At 41.6% G+C, this 20,177-nt stretch overlaps 1 protein-coding gene across 6 annotated transcripts in view; it reads left to right on the top strand.

Moving 5' to 3' along the window:
• Nucleotides 1–18,215, top strand: part of SYTL2 (synaptotagmin like 2) — a 91,579-nt gene extending 73,364 nt beyond the window's left edge. For 5 of the 6 annotated variants that reach the window (XM_075919415.2, XM_075919420.2, XM_075919417.2 and 2 more), the window contains 9 exons: nucleotides 1,788–1,882; nucleotides 3,484–3,603; nucleotides 6,704–6,873; nucleotides 7,692–7,794; nucleotides 9,993–10,163; nucleotides 12,364–12,442; nucleotides 15,352–15,451; nucleotides 16,178–16,383; nucleotides 16,831–18,215. In XM_075919415.2, coding sequence (XP_075775530.1) covers nucleotides 1,788–1,882; nucleotides 3,484–3,603; nucleotides 6,704–6,873; nucleotides 7,692–7,794; nucleotides 9,993–10,163; nucleotides 12,364–12,442; nucleotides 15,352–15,451; nucleotides 16,178–16,383; nucleotides 16,831–16,976 — 1,190 coding nt within the window. In that variant the 3' untranslated portion in view covers nucleotides 16,977–18,215. The remainder of the gene's footprint in view (nucleotides 1–1,787; nucleotides 1,883–3,483; nucleotides 3,604–6,703; nucleotides 6,874–7,691; nucleotides 7,795–9,992; nucleotides 10,164–12,363; nucleotides 12,443–15,351; nucleotides 15,452–16,177; nucleotides 16,384–16,830) is intronic. The other variant, XM_075919419.2, reaches the window with a different exon arrangement.
• Nucleotides 18,216–20,177: the final 1,962 nt, after the last annotated feature.

Raw genomic sequence — 20,177 nt, forward strand, 5'->3', positions numbered from 1 at the left:
AACTGGGGACATAGCTGTAGATTTCAGTGAAAATATATGTGAAATGTGTACCTATAATTTAGCTGAATTTTTTTTGTCAAGCAGCCAGATTATTTTTATGCTCCAATCAGTCATAGTAAAGACTGACACAAATATCTACCTTTGTGGGTGGGAGTTTCCAAAGTGCTTAGTCAGACATTGATTTCAGAGGGAAAAGAGTCAAGCCAATACAGAAGCATTTTTTAAATCCCCCCCCCCCCCGAATGCTTGGATGTCACTTGCTGCCACATCCAATTGCATTCACTGCAGTCCAGATTGTCACAAAAGGAAAATGCCCCAAATGTATAGGGAGGAATGGTATGGGGTCCTGGAAGTCCAAGATGATCTTCAGGTTGATTGTATAAAGTATCTGGTTTTACAATCACTATACAAAAGATATGTATATCTTTACTACTGGATGAAAATACATTGTTCTCAATGTTACCCTTCTGAGCAGATCAGAAAATCAAACCACAACAAGAGACAAATGAAAATGTACAAGGAAGTGAGTAGCAGGATTTTTTGCATCAACCTTGGATATAAATCTCCACTGATTTAGTTTCAAATCCATTTTAATATCAAGTAACAAATGCATCTTGACTTTGTTTTTGTTACTAAATGCTGCAGCTCACAAAGCTAACTTTGTGCCAACAATGCCTTGTGGGTTTTCAGTGTAACCTTGAGGTACAATTTGAGTTTCAGGGATAATTGGATTTGAGACACCTTGTCTTGTGCCAAGTTTGGGATGCATGTGATGGGGGGAGGAATGGTACATGGTTGCTACAACATTTGCATGCACCCTTAACCTGGGCTGTATTTGGCATGCTGCCAAATTGGTACTCCCTGTCATGGGAAATGATAGTGCATGACACTGTAGCAAAAGCAGTTAGTACAATTTTGCAAACATCATGTATATTGCGTAAGTCCTCAGCTTGAGGCTTTGAACTAGTATTGGGGGATCACCTTACCTTTCCCATGTTCTTAAATGGAGCTGGACTTCTGGGATTGAAAAAAGATCATGGTATTGATAAGTTTGAGAACCACTAGTCTGGTATAAATCATTACTTGCAGGGCTAGCTTCTGCACTGTTGCTATGGTCCATGTATTAAATTAGGAATTTGGCACTGTACTTCAACAAAGACACTTCTAAAGGTAAACAGGCATGCTTTAGCTCCTGAATCATTAACACAATACATTGTGTAACAATATCAGAATATTTGAAAATTATTTCCCGTTCTGGGACTAACCCCGGCTCATTTAACAGATGAATAACCTCACTGTCATGAATGAGACTAATTGTATGAGTAAGGAGAACAGGGCTTGGCCTTTATTTACTGATCAAGAGCCATAGTCCATAACTCTGTTATCTCAACTTGTCTAGAAAGCACCACTCCTCCTTCTGTAAGAGTTGGCAGGTAGAAAGTTTTTTAAAGTTAATCTTTAAAGTTTGTGGTAAAAACATTCACGCAGCACCTGGGTTAATGTATTGTAGAAAAATATGCAAAATTATGTTGTGTACAGCACAGCATAGTGGATAAAGGTTCCTTATCCTGTTGCACTGATCAGACTAGATGATCAAAGTGGTCTCTTCTGTCATTAAAGTCAATGAATCTGTGAAATGTCTTGCATACAAGTTACATGTAGATACAGCATGTGCATGTAAAGGCATTTTTGTCCAAAGTAGTCTATCCCAATCTCTGCTTACTAGGACCAAGTTTTGTTAATATCAGAGGCAGGATAATTTTGAAACTTGAATTGCTGCTTTTTAGTCTCCACAGTGTCTTCAGACCTTGATAACCCGTTTTCAAATCCTGAGAAACTCAAAAGATTGAGCAAGTCAGTACCAGCATTTCTACAGGAAGAGGCAAGTACTGGATTTTTTTTTAAGTGTAAAAAAAGGAGTAATTTTAATGTATTAATTTTTGGGGCCTTCCAGGTCATCTTACTTTTGAATCACTGGTGTAGTTTGAGGTATCTTCTATGTGTAAATTATTTATACTACATGCACACTGCATGTACACCAGAAGCTGAATAGTGGTGACCATAGAGTGTAGGCAATCGCCTGTTTCAGAACTCTCAGCCCAAGTAGCAATGTTCAGTTCCTGGAATGTGACTCTATTTCAAGAACTGATGCTAATTAGAGCAATTAACCAAACTTTCTGTTTGCAACAACTTCCCTTAAACAATTTCTATCACAAAACTAACAGACCAATTTTTTTTCAGACTGTACACTGATCACGTGCTCAGAAAGAGAGCTTGTAAGATGATGTGTACTAGTAGCACCTGGTGACTTCTCCCATAGCAATATACTGGGGAGATCAGCTTGTGGCCTAAGACAGAGGTTTAGTTAGAAATCTGTCTCATTCTCTGAATTAATAGGTGTTCAGTGTTACAGACAGCATGCACGGTTCTTGTGGTAAAGTGTCTGAGCTAACAAAGTCCTCTAGCCCCTTCAAAGGGGTCCTGGAGTGAACTTTTTGGTTCTCATCTGTGCATTCCAAAAACAAAACCTGTAGCTGACCAGGGGTGTCCATGTTGCCATCTAAAAATACCTGAGCCCTGTTCACGTTATAGCTCCAATTTCTACTATCACTGGCAGAGTTGGATTAGTGGACTCCAGAACAGCAGTGACTTAAGATCGCAGATGTCCTAAAAATGAGCATGCACATTGCTACCTGCAGAATCCTCTCTCTCCCCACACCATGCTGCCCCAGCTGCAGTTAGCACAGCATGCCTGAGCTGGAACCTTTTGCTGTAGAAGAGAGAGCACTCTGTCTATGAACTTTGTCTGAAATTTGGTCCCCACCCGAGATATCTTGAATTTAGTGACCTTTTGAGCATGCTCCCAGAGTACCTGTTTGATAGATTTTAATGGAACAGGCGGTGCTTCTCATAACAACAAAGAGATGGACAGGTGTTTCCACAGGCATGTGTCTGAGTAACACCAAATCCATGTCTCCTGGTGTAACTGCTAAAGCAATCTCCCAAAAGTCATTTATGGCCATTTCTACTCCTTTACCACGCATGTTCTTCTTTAACTAAACTATTTTAAGCAGAATAGCGAAAGATTTTTGTGTAGTTGCATTATTACACTGAGCTAATACATAAGAAAGTGAAACTAATGAGCCTAGTTAACTAATGACTGCATGAAAGGTGTTTAAAAACATTTTAGATCAAGATTTCAACATGTAAGATAGACAGCAAATTCTAAAGTGTATGGCATTTCCCTCTAACTCTTTTCTTTTTTGGTGCAACTAACTTCCCACATGTAAGGCAGAAGCATGGTCTAACTTACGGATTTGTTGTTTGTTTACACTGCACCACTATGGGATGTGACTCTCAGAACTTGAATCTTTACAAGTCATCTTTTAAAAAGTCTGATAACTGTGTTCTTTGTGATAACTTAACTGTGTTCTTTGTGACTCTGAATGCCCATGCTGGCCTTCTTTGTGTGATGTCTTATAGAGTGATGACAGAGACACAGATACAGCTTCAGAAAGCAGTTATCCTCATGGCAGAATCAAGAAGAGCCCCAGCTCTCTAACCAATCTTAGCGGCTCTTCTGGCATGGCATCCTTGTCTTCTGTATGTAAAAAAGCTTGTATTAATGGCATTCTGTTTTTGCTAAACCCATACGCTGCTCTCCTCCTTTTATATCTGTCTCTATACTTTCATCACTGTGGTATAAGAGTATATGTAAAGTTGTCAAATGTGCTATTTCTTTGACCTCAGTATATGAATGTAACACAATGAACCATTTTTATTTTATTTTCAAAGGACTGATGTGATTACAAATGCTTTTAATTAGTACAACAGAGATAATTTATAGTATTATGGTGAAGAGTCTCTGTGGACATGGCTCAGAATCCCATTGTTCTAGGTGCTGTACACACACAGACCAAAAAGCTAGTTCCTTCCCCAAGAAGTTTACAATGTAAGTAACAGAGTAGAGGCTACAAATGGATTCTGACAGACTGGAGAGTACAAGGAAACAGAGAGACAATTGTAGTCAGCATAATGGACCTAACTGTTGCCAAGCTTTCTTTGCAGGCATCATGACAAGAGATTGTGGGGATTTGAAGGAGGACTATGAGAATAAAAAAATAAGAACATAAGAACGGCCGTACTGGGTCAGACCAAAGGTCCATCTAGCCCAGTAGCCTGTCTGCCGACAGTGGCCAGCACCAGGTGCCCCAGAGAGGGTGGACCGAAGACAATGATCAAGCGATTTGTCTCCTGCCATCCCTCTCAGCCTCTGACAAACAGAGGCCAAGGACACCATTTTATCCCCTGGCTAATAGCCTTTTATGGACCTAACCTCCATGAAATTATCTAGCTTCTCTTTAAACTCTATTATAGTCCTAGCCTTCACAGCCTCCTCTGGCAAGGAGTTCCACAGGTTGACTACACGCTGTGTGAAGAAGAACTTTCTTCTATTAGTTTTAAACCTGCTCCCCATTAATTTCATTTGGTGTCCTCTAGTTCTTCTATTTAGGGAACTAATAAATAACTTTTCTTTATCTGCCCTCTCCACACCCCTCATGATTTTATATACCTCTATTATATCCCCCCTCAGTCTCCTCTTTTCTAAACTGAAAATCCCCAGTCGCTTTAACCTCTCCTCATATGGGACCCGTTCCAAACCCCTAATCATTTTAGTTGCCCTTTTCGGAACCCTTTCCAGGGCCAAAATATCTTTTTTCAGGTGAGGAGACCACATCTGTACACAGTATCCAAGATGTGGGCGTACCATAGTTTTATACAGGGGCAGTAAGATATTTTGGGTCTTATTTTCTATCCCTTTCTTAATAATTCATAGCATCCTATTTGCCTTTTTGACTGCTGCTGCACACTGTGTGGAAGTTTTCAGAGAACTGTCCACGATAACTCCAAGATCTCTTTCCTGATTTGTCGTAGCCAAATTAGCCCCCATCATACTGTACGTATAGTTGGGGTTATTCTTCCCGATGTGCATTACTTTACACTTATCCACATTAAATTCCATTTGCCATTCTGTTGCCCAATCACTCACTTCGGTGAGGTCTTCTTGGAGTCCCTCTCAGTCTGCTTCTGTCTTGACTATCCTAAACAGTTTGGTATCATCTGCAAACTTTACCACCTCACTGCTTACCCCTTTCCCCAGATCAATTATGAATAAGTTGAACAGGATTGGTCCTAGGACTGACCCTTGGGAGACACCACTAGTTACCCCTCTCCAATATGAAAATTTACCATTTATTCCTACTCTTTGTTTTCTGTCTTTTAACCAGTTCTCAATCCAAGAAAGGACCTTCCCTCTTATCCCATGGCCATGTAATTTACACAAGAGCCTTTGGTGAGGGACCTTGTCAAAGTCTTTCTGAAAATCTAAGTATACTATATCTACTGGATCCCCCTTGTCTGCATGTTTGTTAACCCCTTCAAAGAACTCTAATAGATTAGTAAGACAGGATTTCCCTTTACAGAAACCATGTTGACTTTTGTCCAACAAATTATGTTCTTCTACATGCTTCACAATTTTAATCTTTACTATTGTTTCAACTAATTTGCCCGGTACTGAAGTTAGACTTACTGGTCTGTAATTGCCTGGATCGCCTCTAGAGCCCTTTTAAAATATTGGTGTCAAATTGGCTACCTTCCGGTCATTAGGTACGGAAGCCGATTTAAAGGATAGGTTACAAACCACAGATAATAGCTCAGCAATTTCCCATTTGAGTTCTTTTAGAATCCTTGGATGAATGCCATCTGGTCCTGGAGATTTGTTAACATTAAGTTTTTCTATTTGTTTCAAAACCTCCTCTAATGACACTTCAATCCAGGACAGTTACTCAGATACATCACCCAAAAAGGATGGTGCAGATTTGGGAATCTCCCCAACGTCCTCAGCCATGAAGACTGAAGCAAAGAAATCATTTAATTTCTCCGCAATGGCTTTATTGTCCTTGATTGCTCCTTTTATAGTTCGATCATCTAGGGGGGACACAGGTTTTTTAGCAGGCTTCCTGCTTTTAATGTACTTAAACATTTTGTTATTTCTTTTTGAGTTTTTGGCTAGCTGTTCCTCAATCTTTTTTTGCTTTTCTTATTACATTTTTATTCTTGATTTGACAGTGTTTTTGTTCCTTTCTACTTATAGAAAAATCAACCTTTATATCTGTTTTTCCCTCTTCCAATCCACTTAGGGTGAAACTTAAGTTCCTAGGTCAGTTTGGCACTCTCTCTATTCCTGCTAATCTCTTTTGAGCATTCATAGAATACCTGTCACCAGAGTATCAAGGCACCACTTCCTCCAGGGGAAACAATAGAGACATGAGAATAATAGTTGAAGACTCTGACTAAGAGTATGGTGTATATGGTGTGCTCTTTACTTTTTCTTGTATGTTGGGCAATAAATAAAACTTTGCACTCTTACATAACACCTTTCATTTGAGTTTTTGAAGCTAACACTATTATCTTCTAATAAAACCTAGTTAAATGAAAATATTTCTCATTAGATAGATAGATTAAAATCTCTCTCAAAGAAAGCAGTGTCTCCAAAATACATCTAAGTGGAATACAGTTGGTTTCTTTACAGTTTCTGAACTGAGTGCAGATGAATTTCATAGATATTTCCCATCCTACTAACACATATGTCTGCCCAGAAGCATGCACTAAAAGATTTTTTTCCCCTTTTTTATGCATACAGGTGAGTGGAAGTGTAATGAGCATCTACAGTGGAGACTTTGGCAATGTGGATGTGAAAGGCAACATTCAGTTTGCCATTGATTATGTAGAACAGCTGAAGGAGCTCCAAATTTTTGTTTCCCAGTGTAAAGACTTGGCAATTGCGGATGTTAAGAAACAACGTTCAGACCCGTAAGTGTAGTTGGGGTTGCGCAGTTTTTCCTAACAGAAGTTATTTTCCACACACAAGAAATGCATCCAGAATCTTTCAATCACAATTATCTTTGTCTTAAAAAAGACAGCCCCTCCTCCAAGAGAGACACAATACACACACACACACGAAATCACCTGGAAAGAATGTCATATGTGCCACCACCATTTCTTGCACTGAAACAAATGCAAATGGCTGACTAGTTTAGCAGATCGCCTTAAAATCTATTAGAACTATTCATTTATTGAGAACACAACGGTGTAACTGTTACAGTTAGAAATTATGTATACTACATGTGTGTGCATTTACTTCCATAGCGAAGAATATAAGAAGCCCAATTTATTAGGAACTTTGAATTCTATTTTTTGATATGCCAATTAATAATCTGCATGATAAATTCCCCAATTTGTGTGTCCAGATTTAGATATCCTAGCAAAAAGTCTAGACATTCTATCCTGACAAAGGTAGGAGACTAGATGATCCAATAAGTATCTTCTGTCTCTAATTTCTGTGATTCTAAAGATGAGATTTTTTTTTTATCGGTAATGTAGAAAGCATCAGTGTTCATTCTAAAGGCAATTTAATTTATAGAAAACTCAGAATTATTGAAATAAGTGCTGAATGACTTAGAAATCATGACTTGAAGAATGTACATTACATGAACTTGGTTAACAATGCAGTTATCTTACGTAAAATTGGCTTTTAACTTTTAGATTTGTGTATTTTGGGGGAAAAATACCATGCGTTCAGCTTTACTCAATATCTTGCTGTTATCAATGTGTTTTGTTTACATTTTTAGATATGTAAAGACTTACCTGCTTCCAGAGAAATACAAGCTGGGGAAAAGGAAGACTTCTGTGAAAAAGAGAACACTAAATCCAGTCTTTAATGAAATATTGCGGGTACTTATCTAATATTTACTAGATGAACACATAGATGATATTAATATACATTTTGAAATTCCAGGAACTGAGATTTTCAAGGCTCCATGTTCATGTGGCCCCAGAATCCTCCATTTTTATTCTGTGTTGAGTATTTGAATGGTGGTGATGAATATTTTTCAAGCTTAGCATCCTGAGTCTAAGCTAGATGTGAGTTGTGCCCACAAAAGCTCGTGATACAATCTTTTTTTAGTCTCTAAGGTGCTACAGGACCACTTGTTTTTTATGTTTTTCTAAGCTATCAGGGTTTGGAGAAGAGGAGAGACAATATACAAATACCTACACAGCCATCTCATCACTGGGGATTAGGCTTTACATCCATAGATTGTAAAACGCTTTCCAAAGTAACGCTAATGATTTCATTTCACGGTTGGAGGAAAAAGAAGCACAGAGAAAGTTAATGGAAAAATTTCTTGAGGCCCCAGCCATACTACGTCCTTTCTTACTGGCCAATATTGTAGGATGCAGTCGCCCCCCTGTGCTTAACTATGATACTACCATAACCCCCTCATATATTTTCTTCCTGGAGATAGGTCGCTTTGGTTATTCTTTGAGTGACGTCCCTGTGGATGCTCCAATGTTGGTATCAGGCTTGTCCTGGCACTGCAGATTGGAGATTTTCTAACAGTATCTAGTTGGGCCACAAGTTACTTAACTTCTCCATCTGCAAAATGGGAAAAATATTTTGTGAACTTGAGTGCTGTGAAGATTAAATAATTATGTACATCTATTTGTAGATAGCAGTCCAAGTATTATTCAGTACATTTGGATATAATGTTGGATGTATTGATTTTTTTATGTATTTCTTACTAACAAATCTGAAGGCATGTCTACACTACAGATTTTTTTTTTTTTTTGAAAAACGGCTGTTTTTCTGAAAAAGCTTCAATTACGTCCACACTGCAATCGCGTTCTTTTGAAAGAAAATTAAAAGAACAGAGGGGTTTTCTGAAAACTCTTTCAGAAAAAGGTGTGTGTGGATGGGGAAGATCTCTTCTGGAAAAGCTTCTTCCGAAAGAAGCCTGCAGTCTACACATAGCCTGAAATGTACATAAATTTGAACTGTTTGAATTAAGGATGTTAAATAACAATTAACTAATTGAGTAGTAGATGGAATTTCTCTCGACTAGTCGATAGGCACTTCTGCATTTCAAAGTTGGAACTCCACGTGCAGCCTGGGGCCACTATGAAGTCCTGCTGACTCCATGCTCCACATGGGCGCTTTTCAAAGCGGAAGTACCTTCTTGGAGCATGGAGTCAGCAGGACTTCCCACTGGCCCTAGGCTGCATGCAGTGTGCCAGCTTTGAAATGTACAAGAGTCCCCACTTGACCCCGGCTCTGCGTGGCACTTCAAAGCAGCAGCGTCTGTATGGAGCAGCAGCGTCTGTAAGGTCAGCAGGACTCCATGTGGTGCTGCCGCTTTGAAATGCCTTGTGGAGCCAGGGTCAGGTGGGGACTCCCCAGCTGACCCCAGGCTCTGCGCGTCATTTCCAAAGAACTTGAGATCAGCCGGGGACTCTGTGGCATTTCCACAAAACCCTAATCTTAGCCCGGGATCAGTTGGGGAGTTACCAGCTGAGCCCTGGACTCCACGTGGCGCTGCTGCTTTGAAACACTGTGGTGTCATTTCAAAGGGGCAGTGCCGCACAGCTGATCCTGGGCTCTATGCAGCGCTGCCCCTTTGAAACGCCAGCAGCACCACACAGAGCCCGTACCCCGGGCTCTGTTCGACGCTACCACTTTGAAGTACTTCCTCTTTCCCCCTCTTTGCTGCCTCTATCTGATAGAAGCAGCAAAGGGCGTGGGAGGGGGAGAAGCAACTAGTCAATTATCCGATAAGCTTAAGTCTTTAACATCATTAGTTTGAATCAGAGTCTCAATATGTACAGTATCTGTCTTTTAGGCCTACCAGAGGGGACGAAGAAAATAAGCTATTGAATTGACATACATTGTCCCAGTACAAATGGCTTTCTCCTAATCTCAATCACTCCTGGATTCTTGAGTGTTGATGAAATAGTCCTTTGCATCAGTGCTGCAGCATTCCCTGTGTTGAAGTGGTTTATAGTCAATGATGCTCAGCACTCCTACTATACAAACTCTTCTATTGCATCTGTTCCCTTGTTTAAATTGTAATTCTGTTGCTTCCCTCTTCTTGCAGTATAAAATTGACCACGCACTGGTAAGGACCCAGAGACTGAATCTGTCCGTGTGGCACAATGACACCTTTGGGCGCAATAGTTTCCTAGGTGAGGTGGAACTTGATTTGGGAACATGGGACTGGAATGACAAACTGAACAAGCAGATGAATTGGTTCCCACTTAAGCCTAGGGTAAGTTCTTGGGTGTTTACTGTATTGTGTGTGTGTGTGTGTGTGTGTGTGTGTGTGTGTGTGTGTGTGTGTGTACGAGACATGTGATTTCCCATGCATCTGACGAAGTGGGTCTTTGCCCATGAAAGCTTATGCTCCAACACTTCGGCTAGTCTATAAGATGCCACAGGACTCCTCGCCGCTTTTGCAGATTCAGACTAACACTGCTACCCCTCTGATACGTGATTTCTATTCAATCACATGCTCCTGCCCATCTTTGTATTCTGAGGTCACCCATCCTCTCACTTGTTCCTTCTGGCATATTTTTGTTGTTGTGACAATTTAGAAATGCCTTTTGCAGGCAGACAGATAAGATGTACATATTTGAGAAATGTCCTTATGCTGATGAGTGGGTAGCCAATAGGGATGCTTTCAGGGAGAAACACCTTGTACCCCAGGAGTCCAACTCTGTTTTCTCAACCAACGAGGGAAATGGAAATCCCAGATTGACTTTCCAGACTTTGTGGCCTATGTGGCTATGTAATGTAACTGGAGACAGTCTACCAACTACATCCTCTTGCAGACAGAATAATTCATATATACAGGATACATGTTAAAATGATGCTATGCTTGATCTAAGGGCATGTCTTTCAGAGAATGTTGTACTGGTTTAGCTAAAGGCTCTGTGAGCACTTTCAACTTGGTTTACAATTGGCTTAAGTCAATTATAGCTAAATTTTAAATAGACCACTACTTCTAAATTAAAATGTATCCATACAGTCATTTTTTGTATTGATTTTAACTTAACTGGTTTAACATTTTTTGCAAATAGGTAAGGCCTTAGCCAAAAACCAGGTAGCAAGTAGGGATGTTAAGAAACTGTTAATAATGTAAACCATGTAACTGTTAAAAATGTGTAGAGGTTGCATGCTACAGGCTCTGCGGTATAAAGCTTATACTTGCAGAGCCCGTAGTGCAGCTGTCTCCCCAGGAGTGGGGCCAGCAGCCAGTGCACACTGGGAGCCGGCTCATGGCCCCATTCCCGGGGAGCCAGAAGTGCTAAGGGCACTGCAGTATAAGTTTTATACTGCAGAGCCTGCAGTACAAGCCAACAGCCAGTTTCCCAAGAGTAGGGCTGGCACCTGGACCCAACGCATGCCAGGAGCCAGCTTATTAGTGAACCAGCTCCCAGCTGCTGTCCTGCTCCTGAGGAGCCAGCTGCTGCCCTATGGTGCAGATTCTGATACCATGCCAGCAGTGTGGGGCAAAAGCTTGCTCCCCGGAGCCAGTGTGCACCAGAAGCTGGCTTTTAAGCTGACTCGCAACATGTACCAGCTCTGCCCTGCCACCAGTGCTCCTAGGGAGCTGGCTGCTGCCCTGTGCTGCAGATTGATACAGAGCCAGCAGTGCAAGGTGGCAGCCAGCTCCCTGGGAGCAGTGCTGAGAATTGGTGTGTAACCGTTATGGAAACCGATACGCTCATGCTTATTGGTTAACCATTTAAACAGTTTCACTCTTACATCCCTAGTAGCAAATGGTCTACTAATAAAAGTAGGTCTACATTATAGTAACAAGCATCCTATTGCTGAGAGCCTATCTGTTTGTGAGGATTGCTTTGATTTTTCTGTACACTGAATGAAGTTAGAAAAAGTTTTCACTTTTTATAGTGCTCCAAAGTGTGCTATGTACTGCCCAGTGCATATAAGAAAATGTTACTGCTCAAAAGAGCATATGATCTAATTGTAGACATGACAGAGTGAAGAATAGGAAGGCAAAACTGTGGAGAAATCTCTTGAGGATGATGTATAACTATTCATAGGGCTTGATTAGTACTACAATATAGTAAGAGGTACCTATCTACACCTGAAGGAGCTCTCCACAGGTTAAACTCCTCTCATAAACTCTCTTGTTTGGCTGCACAATGAGGAAGAGCTAACGGTAAGAATGCAAAAAATCTTGCAGAAGAAAATCTCTGCTTCACATTATAATACAGTAAAACCTTTCACTCCCGTAGAAAACTTTTGCCCAGCAATTTGTACTTGTAATCTCTAATGCCTACTCATTAGAAATTCTACTTCACACATAAGTATCAAAGCACAATGTCCTGCTTGCTTGTGTCACCTCATTGCAAGTGAGAGACACAAGAAATGCTATAAAATGTGGTATTGCATTACACTAGGATGCAACCAGAGTGGTTTTGTTGTTTTTTTTAAATTTTCAGACTCCAACTGCAGCTCTTGAACTAGAGAACCGAGGAGAGATCAAACTAGCCCTTCGATATGTCCCACAGTCTACTGGGGGTATGTGCTCATTCTGCATGGCTTGGTTTTTGGTTTAGTTTTGATATCCTCTTTGGAAAATTTTTCACAAAGTTCAACTATCTTTTTCGTGAAGTAGAAATTTGTGAACAGAATCAAGGTAACTTGACCATCATTTCACAACCACAATTTAGTCAGTGCTGTTTATTAAGGAAACAAAGATACTCTTGTTCTATAAATCTATGTAATAACAATCCAAGTATTGTCATTTCAAGGTCTGTTGGAGTGGAGAACCTTTTTTTTGGGGGGAGGAGGGGGTTGAAGGGCCAGTCTCCCACAGAAAAATCAGTTGGGAGCTACTTTCAAGTGAGAAGCACAGTCCTCTCACTCATGCAACTTGGGACACCCCGGTTCCTTATTGCAGTTTAGTCTCATGGGGGTGGGGCGCCAAAGCTCAGGGCTTCCCCCCCCCCCCCGGACCATACTAACTCTTTTGGGGGCCTCAGGGGGCTAGTAGATTTTGTGGGACCTTCTTACGCTCTGGGGCAGGGTGAGTTCAGTGTGTGGGAGGGGCTGCTGAGGAGTGGGATGGGAGTGTGGGGCTGGGCAGGAGGTAGGGTGCAGGAGTGGGCTGGGGTGGGAGGTCTGGGTAGAAAGTAGGGTGCAGGAGCAAGGTTTGGGCAATAGGAAGAGTGCAGGAGTGGGGTGGGTGTAGGGTTCTGGGCACGAAGGGGCAGGCGATGGAGGTGCCTACCTGGTGCAGCTCCCAGGTGTAGCCTGCAAACAGCACAGAGGACAGAGTTTCCCTGTACTGCCATTCCTGGCACAGAGCCCAGAGGCTGGATGCTGACCATGGTTTGCCTTGTTCAGGCCTGCAAGGCTCCAGGCTCCACTGCCAGTGGTGGGCAGTTGGCACTGGTGGGGGGCACTGAACCTTGGCACCTCCCATATTGCTGGAGTGCCAGCGCTGGCTCACTTCTGCTGGGGAGAGAAGTCCTGAGCCTCACAGGCCAGATCAAGGCAAACCATGGGCCAGATCTGCTCTGTGGCCCATATGTTCCCATCCCAGTCAAGAACGTGTGAGTCAGAATAAAGTGATGGAAATGGTTATAAGCATGGTTGAGAGCTCTTTTTGTTTTACAATATCAGGCTAAATCATCACTGGAACTCAGTCTATCGCCATTCAGTTTAAGTTCTGTGCTTTTTATATACATATGATGTTAGGAATTCCACCTGAATGACAGCATGGGCTTTTAGTGACTAGATGGTTTATACGTCTAACAGAGCACAAGGAATGAGGTCTGACTTTGTCAGTAGTTATTGTAGTGATCGTTAACAGTCAGGCAAATGCCCGTTTGCTAAGCAAACAGTAGCAGTGAACTGAGCTCAAAAGGTGGTGGATTTGGAAAGAAAGATAATTGCTCAGTACAGAGTTCATAATGGTGATAATGATCTGCATCAAGTTGTTATTTGACAAGTAATAATTGGCTGGGATGGGGTGGCAGCAAAGCAAAGGACTTTAGCAAGTTGGCCAAAAAGAAATAGATTCCTTCCTTCCTGTCAGCAGCTTTGGTAGCTGAGTTGGGCACTGTGGAGGCAATTAGGAAGGAGTCAGAAGAGTAGAGGAATCCTCTCAAGATCAAATCAATGACCATTTAGATTAGGGGTGGGAAAGGTATGGCCCGAAGGCCAGATCCAGCCCACCAAGTCTTTTGATCTGGCCCACATCTGCCCCTGCAGCAGGGAGTGCCACCAATAAAAGTGGCTAGCTTCTTCCTGTGACTCTCTGCCCTGCAGGGAGAAGGAGGGAGGGAAGGAGAGGCTTCAGTGTGCTATCCGCTTTCCCCCCAGCAAAAACTCTCCATTCCTATTGGCCAGAAACTGGCCAGTAGGAGCTGAGAGATTTTGCTGGGGGTGGGTGCAGTGTGAGAAGCTTCGCCTTCCCTCTCCCCTTCCTGTAGAACAGAGAGCCACATGTACAGCCAGCCTGCAGTCTAGGGCTGCTGGGGGGAAGCCTGCCTGAGAGTGCAGCTGGCTGGGAGCTGCTTTGGTAAGTACCTCCCAGTCAAAGCCTGACTCTGGCACCCCAGCCCCTCCCTTTCCCCACTCTTTCCCACACCCTGCACCCCTCCTAAATCCTCTCCCAGGTCAGAATCCTTTCCCTGCACCAATACGCTTTTTCCAGATCCTGCACCCAATCCCCTGCCCCAGATCACAGCTCCCTCCTTCACCCAAACTCCCTCTCAGACCTCACACCCTCTCCTGCACCCTAAACCCCTACCCTCTCCTGCACCCTTATGCACACAGCCTCCATTCCAGACCCCAAAGACGCTCCATAGAAAAGTGTGGCCCTTGACCACTTACTAATATCTTGGTCTTACCCCCAGCAAAAACTGACCACCCCTGATTTAAATGCTTGTGTGCACTTAAATCTTATTTTTGGGTGCTCATTTAGTGGTAGTTCATACCAGTTGCATGCAGGTAAATTTGCCCAACTGTGATGCTGGCTCCAGCTTTACAAATGTGCATGCAAAATAAGCAAATTTTGTGCCCATTTATTATTTCCCAGTGTCTGCCTACAAAAGAGAGGGAAAGTAGTAGAAGTTTACCTCACCCACCATTGAAATTTCCATAATTTCTGAGGTAGAACGTGGCACAGTACAATTGCGTGAGGATTTGGGACAGGAAGTCTAGAATAACCTCATCCAACTTAAACTGCAGGGGAATGCACCTGCCCTACTTTCATCAGGCACCTAACAGTTCTGTTTTCTTTGGGATTTGTTTGGTGTACATAAAATACAAATACAATGATGGAGGCATGCCTTTATTTAATATTTGATATTTCTTCCCAAATTTGTACAGTCACCTTCTCTGACTTTTTTTCCTCCTTTTGATTCTCATGTTTAATTTCTAAGTGGAGTGAACTGGTTTCCTACTTGTCTCTTCCAAAGGTACCAATGCCCCGTCCACTGGAGAGGTCCACATCTGGGTGAAGGAATGCAATGACCTCCCTCTCCTGAGGGGCAACAAACTCAATTCCTTTGTTAAATGGTAACAGCAATAGTAGGTTTACTACTCCCTTAATTTGTGAGGGTGAGAGACTTCCCAGATGTTGCCTTGCAGATGCCTTGTGGGGTTTTGCAGGCCTGACACATTTCATCCACCCATCAGACACACTGAATATGGCAAGTTCCATCTTGCACTTCCCCCAACTTCCTGGTTGACTGATTGGCTAGTTAAAACTGACTACTATTCCCATTAACCACCTGGGCTAACTTAAAATGCAGCTAGCTTTATTTAGTGTGCATTTTAAACAAACTAGATTGGGATGGGTACATGTCCTACTTGGAGGGAAGCCATGTAGTAGGTGCAAAAGAGGGAAAGCTGTCCTGTCTCCTCTTCTCTTCATATTAGCTATAGATTATAAATCCATAGGGAGAGCATTAGAGACAAGTGACTAGGGAATGTCTGGCCACAGCAAGACAAGCAGGGCACTTACTGTTATGGCTGGAAACCAACACCTAGGTTCTCCTAAGCATCCTTCCTTCCCCATCCATCTGTCTCAAGACTTCTGAGGTGGGGGAGGGGTAATTAATCCCACAAGGCCTGAAGTTATCTGAAGAGGATGAACAAATGTGCTTCCTTTTCCCCCAGTCTCCGAGCCCATAGTCTGTTGATGAGAATGTTAACCTGCAGATATATAATTCATATAAAAGAGAATGTTAATGTAGGCCTGAGTATTTTAATATAATCTCACAGTTTTTTCTCTTTCCAAAGCACCATTCTTCCAGATACTAGTAGGAAAAGCCGCCAAAAAACAAGAGCAGTGGCGAAAACTACAAACCCAGTGTTCAACCACACCATGGTTTATGATGGCTTTAGAGCGGATGACTTGAAAGAAGCATGTGTAGAACTTACAGTCTGGGACCACAACAAACTAGCCAATCACTTTCTGGGAGGTCTCAGGATAGGAATGGGAACAGGTAGTGACCATTTATTCAATTAATTCTTAACTTGCAGAATACAGGCTGGACCTCAATTTACTTGTCTTGCCTCTCCATTTTCCCCCTCTGTGTCCAAAATACCACTAAGCAAATTTGCAGGCATGAGGCGCTTTTTTTCCCCTGTAAAGATCTTGACAAGGCGAGATAATAAATAGCAACAAAAGAATATTGAGATTATGAGGTCCTTCTGCAGGCACAACTCCCATTAATTAGGTTTAATGGGAGTTGTATAGAAAATGCAGAAACACACCATGCAAATTGACAGCTAACTCAATTAGGGTAGATCAACAAAAATCAGCAATTTCCCCCTCTTCTAAAAGCTTTTGATGTATGGAGATTTGCCTAAGAGTGTACTCTTCACTGTGGTGGCAGTTTTTAAAAAGTGCTTAATGTTTCCTTTTAAATAATAAATTATGTTTTTCCAAGGTAAAAGTTATGGTACTGCAGTGGACTGGATGGACTCCACTTTCGATGAAACCACTCTATGGGAGAGAATGATGAACTTCCCAAACACATGGGTTGAAGACACCCTACCACTCAGGATGCTAATGGCAGCAAAGCTGACAAAATAAGATGACTTTCTAATTGCTAGTGTCCAAAATGTTCACTTGCTGGATCTTGTGAGGCAAAGGAAATAATGAGGAATTTGGAAGAATTCTATAAAAGTGGACTATAGTGATCTGTAGACAGCCTCTGGCCTCTGTTCTGCTATTTTATTTTGTGCTTCTAAATGTTACTCCGTAATAAAAATTACACATTCCTGCTTTCAGATTAGTTTTTTTAAACTAAAAGCCTTTTTTCTTGTTCATTGACAATGATATAAATAAAGAATATACTGTTGAAATTCAGTGGTCCAATTACAAGGGGCGGAGGTGCGTGTGTCCACCTGGAATTGTGCAAAATGTTGATAATTCACTAAATAAGCTAAATAGTGCTCCCAAAACAAAATGCAAAAAAGCTCCAACAACTTTGTCTCTTTTGTGGGATATTTTTAATAAGCTGATAATAGGTCTCTATATTCATATTCACTGTGTTTGTGGCTTAATTTTAATGGTATATTCAAGTCTCTCTGATACTTACATCCTTTGCTAGAGTTCATGATGTGGAATTCCATCTGTAGTCTTAAATTCCCAGGGCTTGGAAGAGCTTTATTTATTGATATAAATATTCTGTGAAGAGTGGTGTTGATGACCTCAATCTTACAAAGTGCTGAATTTCTACATGTTCAGGATCAGGGCTATTAGGAAGGTTTGACTGGATATGTAGTACGTATACTAGTAGTCTTGTTAGCTTATCTCTAAAGTATGGATTGTTCATGGAAGCAATTAAGTTAAATATACTGTGTTTAAATGTTACTCTAAAGAATCTTTTCATCCATTAAATTGCTGATTTTACTGTTGATGAATAAATTGGATATTTATTTTAAGCATATACATTATCTGTACTTGGTGGCTTGCTCTTTTGGGTGTGTCAAGACTTTTTATATGTTCTTTGGAGTCACTACTACAACACAGCAGAAATTGGGTGGTACTTGGTTTAAAGACTCTATGCCATACAAAATAGCAAGAAAATTGCAATCCTATAGTATTGTATGTAACTATAAATTTGCATTTACAAATGTAGAAATGTATTATTCTTACATTGTTTTTAACTAAAATCAGCCTATTAAAACTATAGTTGTGTTCCAAAAAGCAAATGGTCAATTAAAATATACACCTGATCAGTTATACTACATTTGCATTTCATATATCTGTGAAATTTTCATATTGTATTATTGAAAGTCAGTCCTCAAAATAAATGCATAGGTTACACTTGTGTGTGTATTTATTGCAATTACTGTAGAGTCTGTTACATTTCCTATATTTTATTAAATTACTAATCTGAAGCAAGAGTAGGGGGAATTTTGAGAATTTTAAAAGTCACTAAAGGAGTTAAGTGCCCAGTTCCCATTAACTTTCAATAGATATTGAGTGCCTTAGGCATTTTGGGTGGAATTTTTCAGAAGTACCCATATAGGGTCATGATTGCAGTATTTCCTACTACGCTGGAAATCTGGATAGTAATGAAGCTTAGAAGCACAGTAATTGTCAGTTAATCTTTTTACATATTAAAAATTCTGAACTGAGGCACATATGTGCATGTGATAGGGTAGCTAGCCCTCACTGAGTACGTAAGGGATTAAAGCAATCTTTGGAGGGTATGTGGGAGGCAGTCAGAAAGGAAAAGGGTTGTATAGCCAGCCAATGAAGGAAATGTTTCCTGGAGGAAGCCAACAAGGGCCCACTTGGGTGACAAGAAGGAGCTACTGAGCAGAGCAGAGTCAGTAACTTTCTAGAGTTCAAGAGACAAGAACTGGCAGCCTAAAGGGCTGAAGCATCCTGGACAGAGCAGCACTGGGTAGAGTCTGCAGACTATGAGGGACTAGGTTGATGGCTGCTAGATTGAGGCCCTGATACCAGGTGCACAGAGTGTGCTAGGGCTGGAGGAAGTGGCTTAGCAAATGAGACAGAGTTGGAGAAGGGGCAATATGTGGCTGCTGGCTATAAAGTCCCTGGGCTGAGACCTGGAGCGGTGGGTGGGCCTGGCCCCCCCCCCCCCCCCCCCCCACTTACCACAGAGGCAAGTAGCTAGGGCATGGTCTGTAGCTTGCCACTGAAACAAATGGTTAGACTGAAGACTGTTGGTCCCCCTGGAAGGAGAGAGAGGCTGCAATGGGGCACGACCGGAGGGCTGTGTCCAAAAGAGCACGACGTGGGTCCTAGAAGTGGAGACAGAAGTGACGGCAGATGAGGCACTGCTAGATGAAGGTGCCCTGGTGAAGCTGAGCTGATTCCCAGGAGAGCCAGCTGGAGGTGCCATGATGGTGGGCCCTAATCTCGCTACAACATAAATAATTTGTCTTTATTCTTGCTACATTGTGATTGTTTGACATGAGGAGGCACTTTATAAAAATACCTGTATATTTGGTTGCGTATGCAAAGGAGGATTATTGTGTTCACAATCTGCAACTTTCCACTGGCTAACTTGCATGTGCAAATATACACATTTGTAACTGAGGCCTTGTCTACATGATGCAGGAATACACACCAGCATGTTGCTCGTGGAATGTCTGTGTGTGTCCTGTAGGTATGAACTAAAAGTTCCCAAATGTGCAGTGATGTAGTACTGTTTGAAATTTTTAAATACATTATTTTTATTTGAAAATAGTTCCAGGAACTTATAAATTAACAGTAGCATTGGAACAGGGCATCTTTGGACTGAAGCTCACCAGGCACAAATCATGTACAGGTTGAACCTCTCTAGCCTGGCACCTTTGGGGCCTGATCAGTGCTGAACTAGAGAATTTGCCAAAAAATGGGAGGTCAATTTTGTCTAGCAGCATTATCAGCACTTCCCCTGCTTTTACTGGGCTTTTAGAAGACATTTAGGGATAAATTAGAGGTAAATAACAGCACAGAACCCTGAGCCAGGACTGATGCCTCTAAACAAACTTTACGGGACTGAGGGAAACTTGTCCACTTACCTTGGGTGTATCCATCTGCCTAACTAAAATCATGTGTAACTAGAGAGATTCAATTTGTAATACTTTGTACAGTACAGACATCTTTGAAAGTGCTCAAGTTAGGATATAACCAAGTTAAAATATCTACCTCATCATAATGCAAGCCTTGGTTCAATTAAATAGTAATCAGATATCCCATTTTTTTTTCTCTTGATTTAGTTGGGGTTGATCTTGCTTTGAGCATGGGGTTGGACTAGATGACCCCCTGAGG

Source organism: Pelodiscus sinensis, chromosome 1, assembly GCF_052426305.1.
Source record: "Pelodiscus sinensis isolate ZL-2025 chromosome 1, ASM5242630v1, whole genome shotgun sequence".
Classification (NCBI taxonomy): Eukaryota; Metazoa; Chordata; order Testudines; family Trionychidae; genus Pelodiscus; species Pelodiscus sinensis.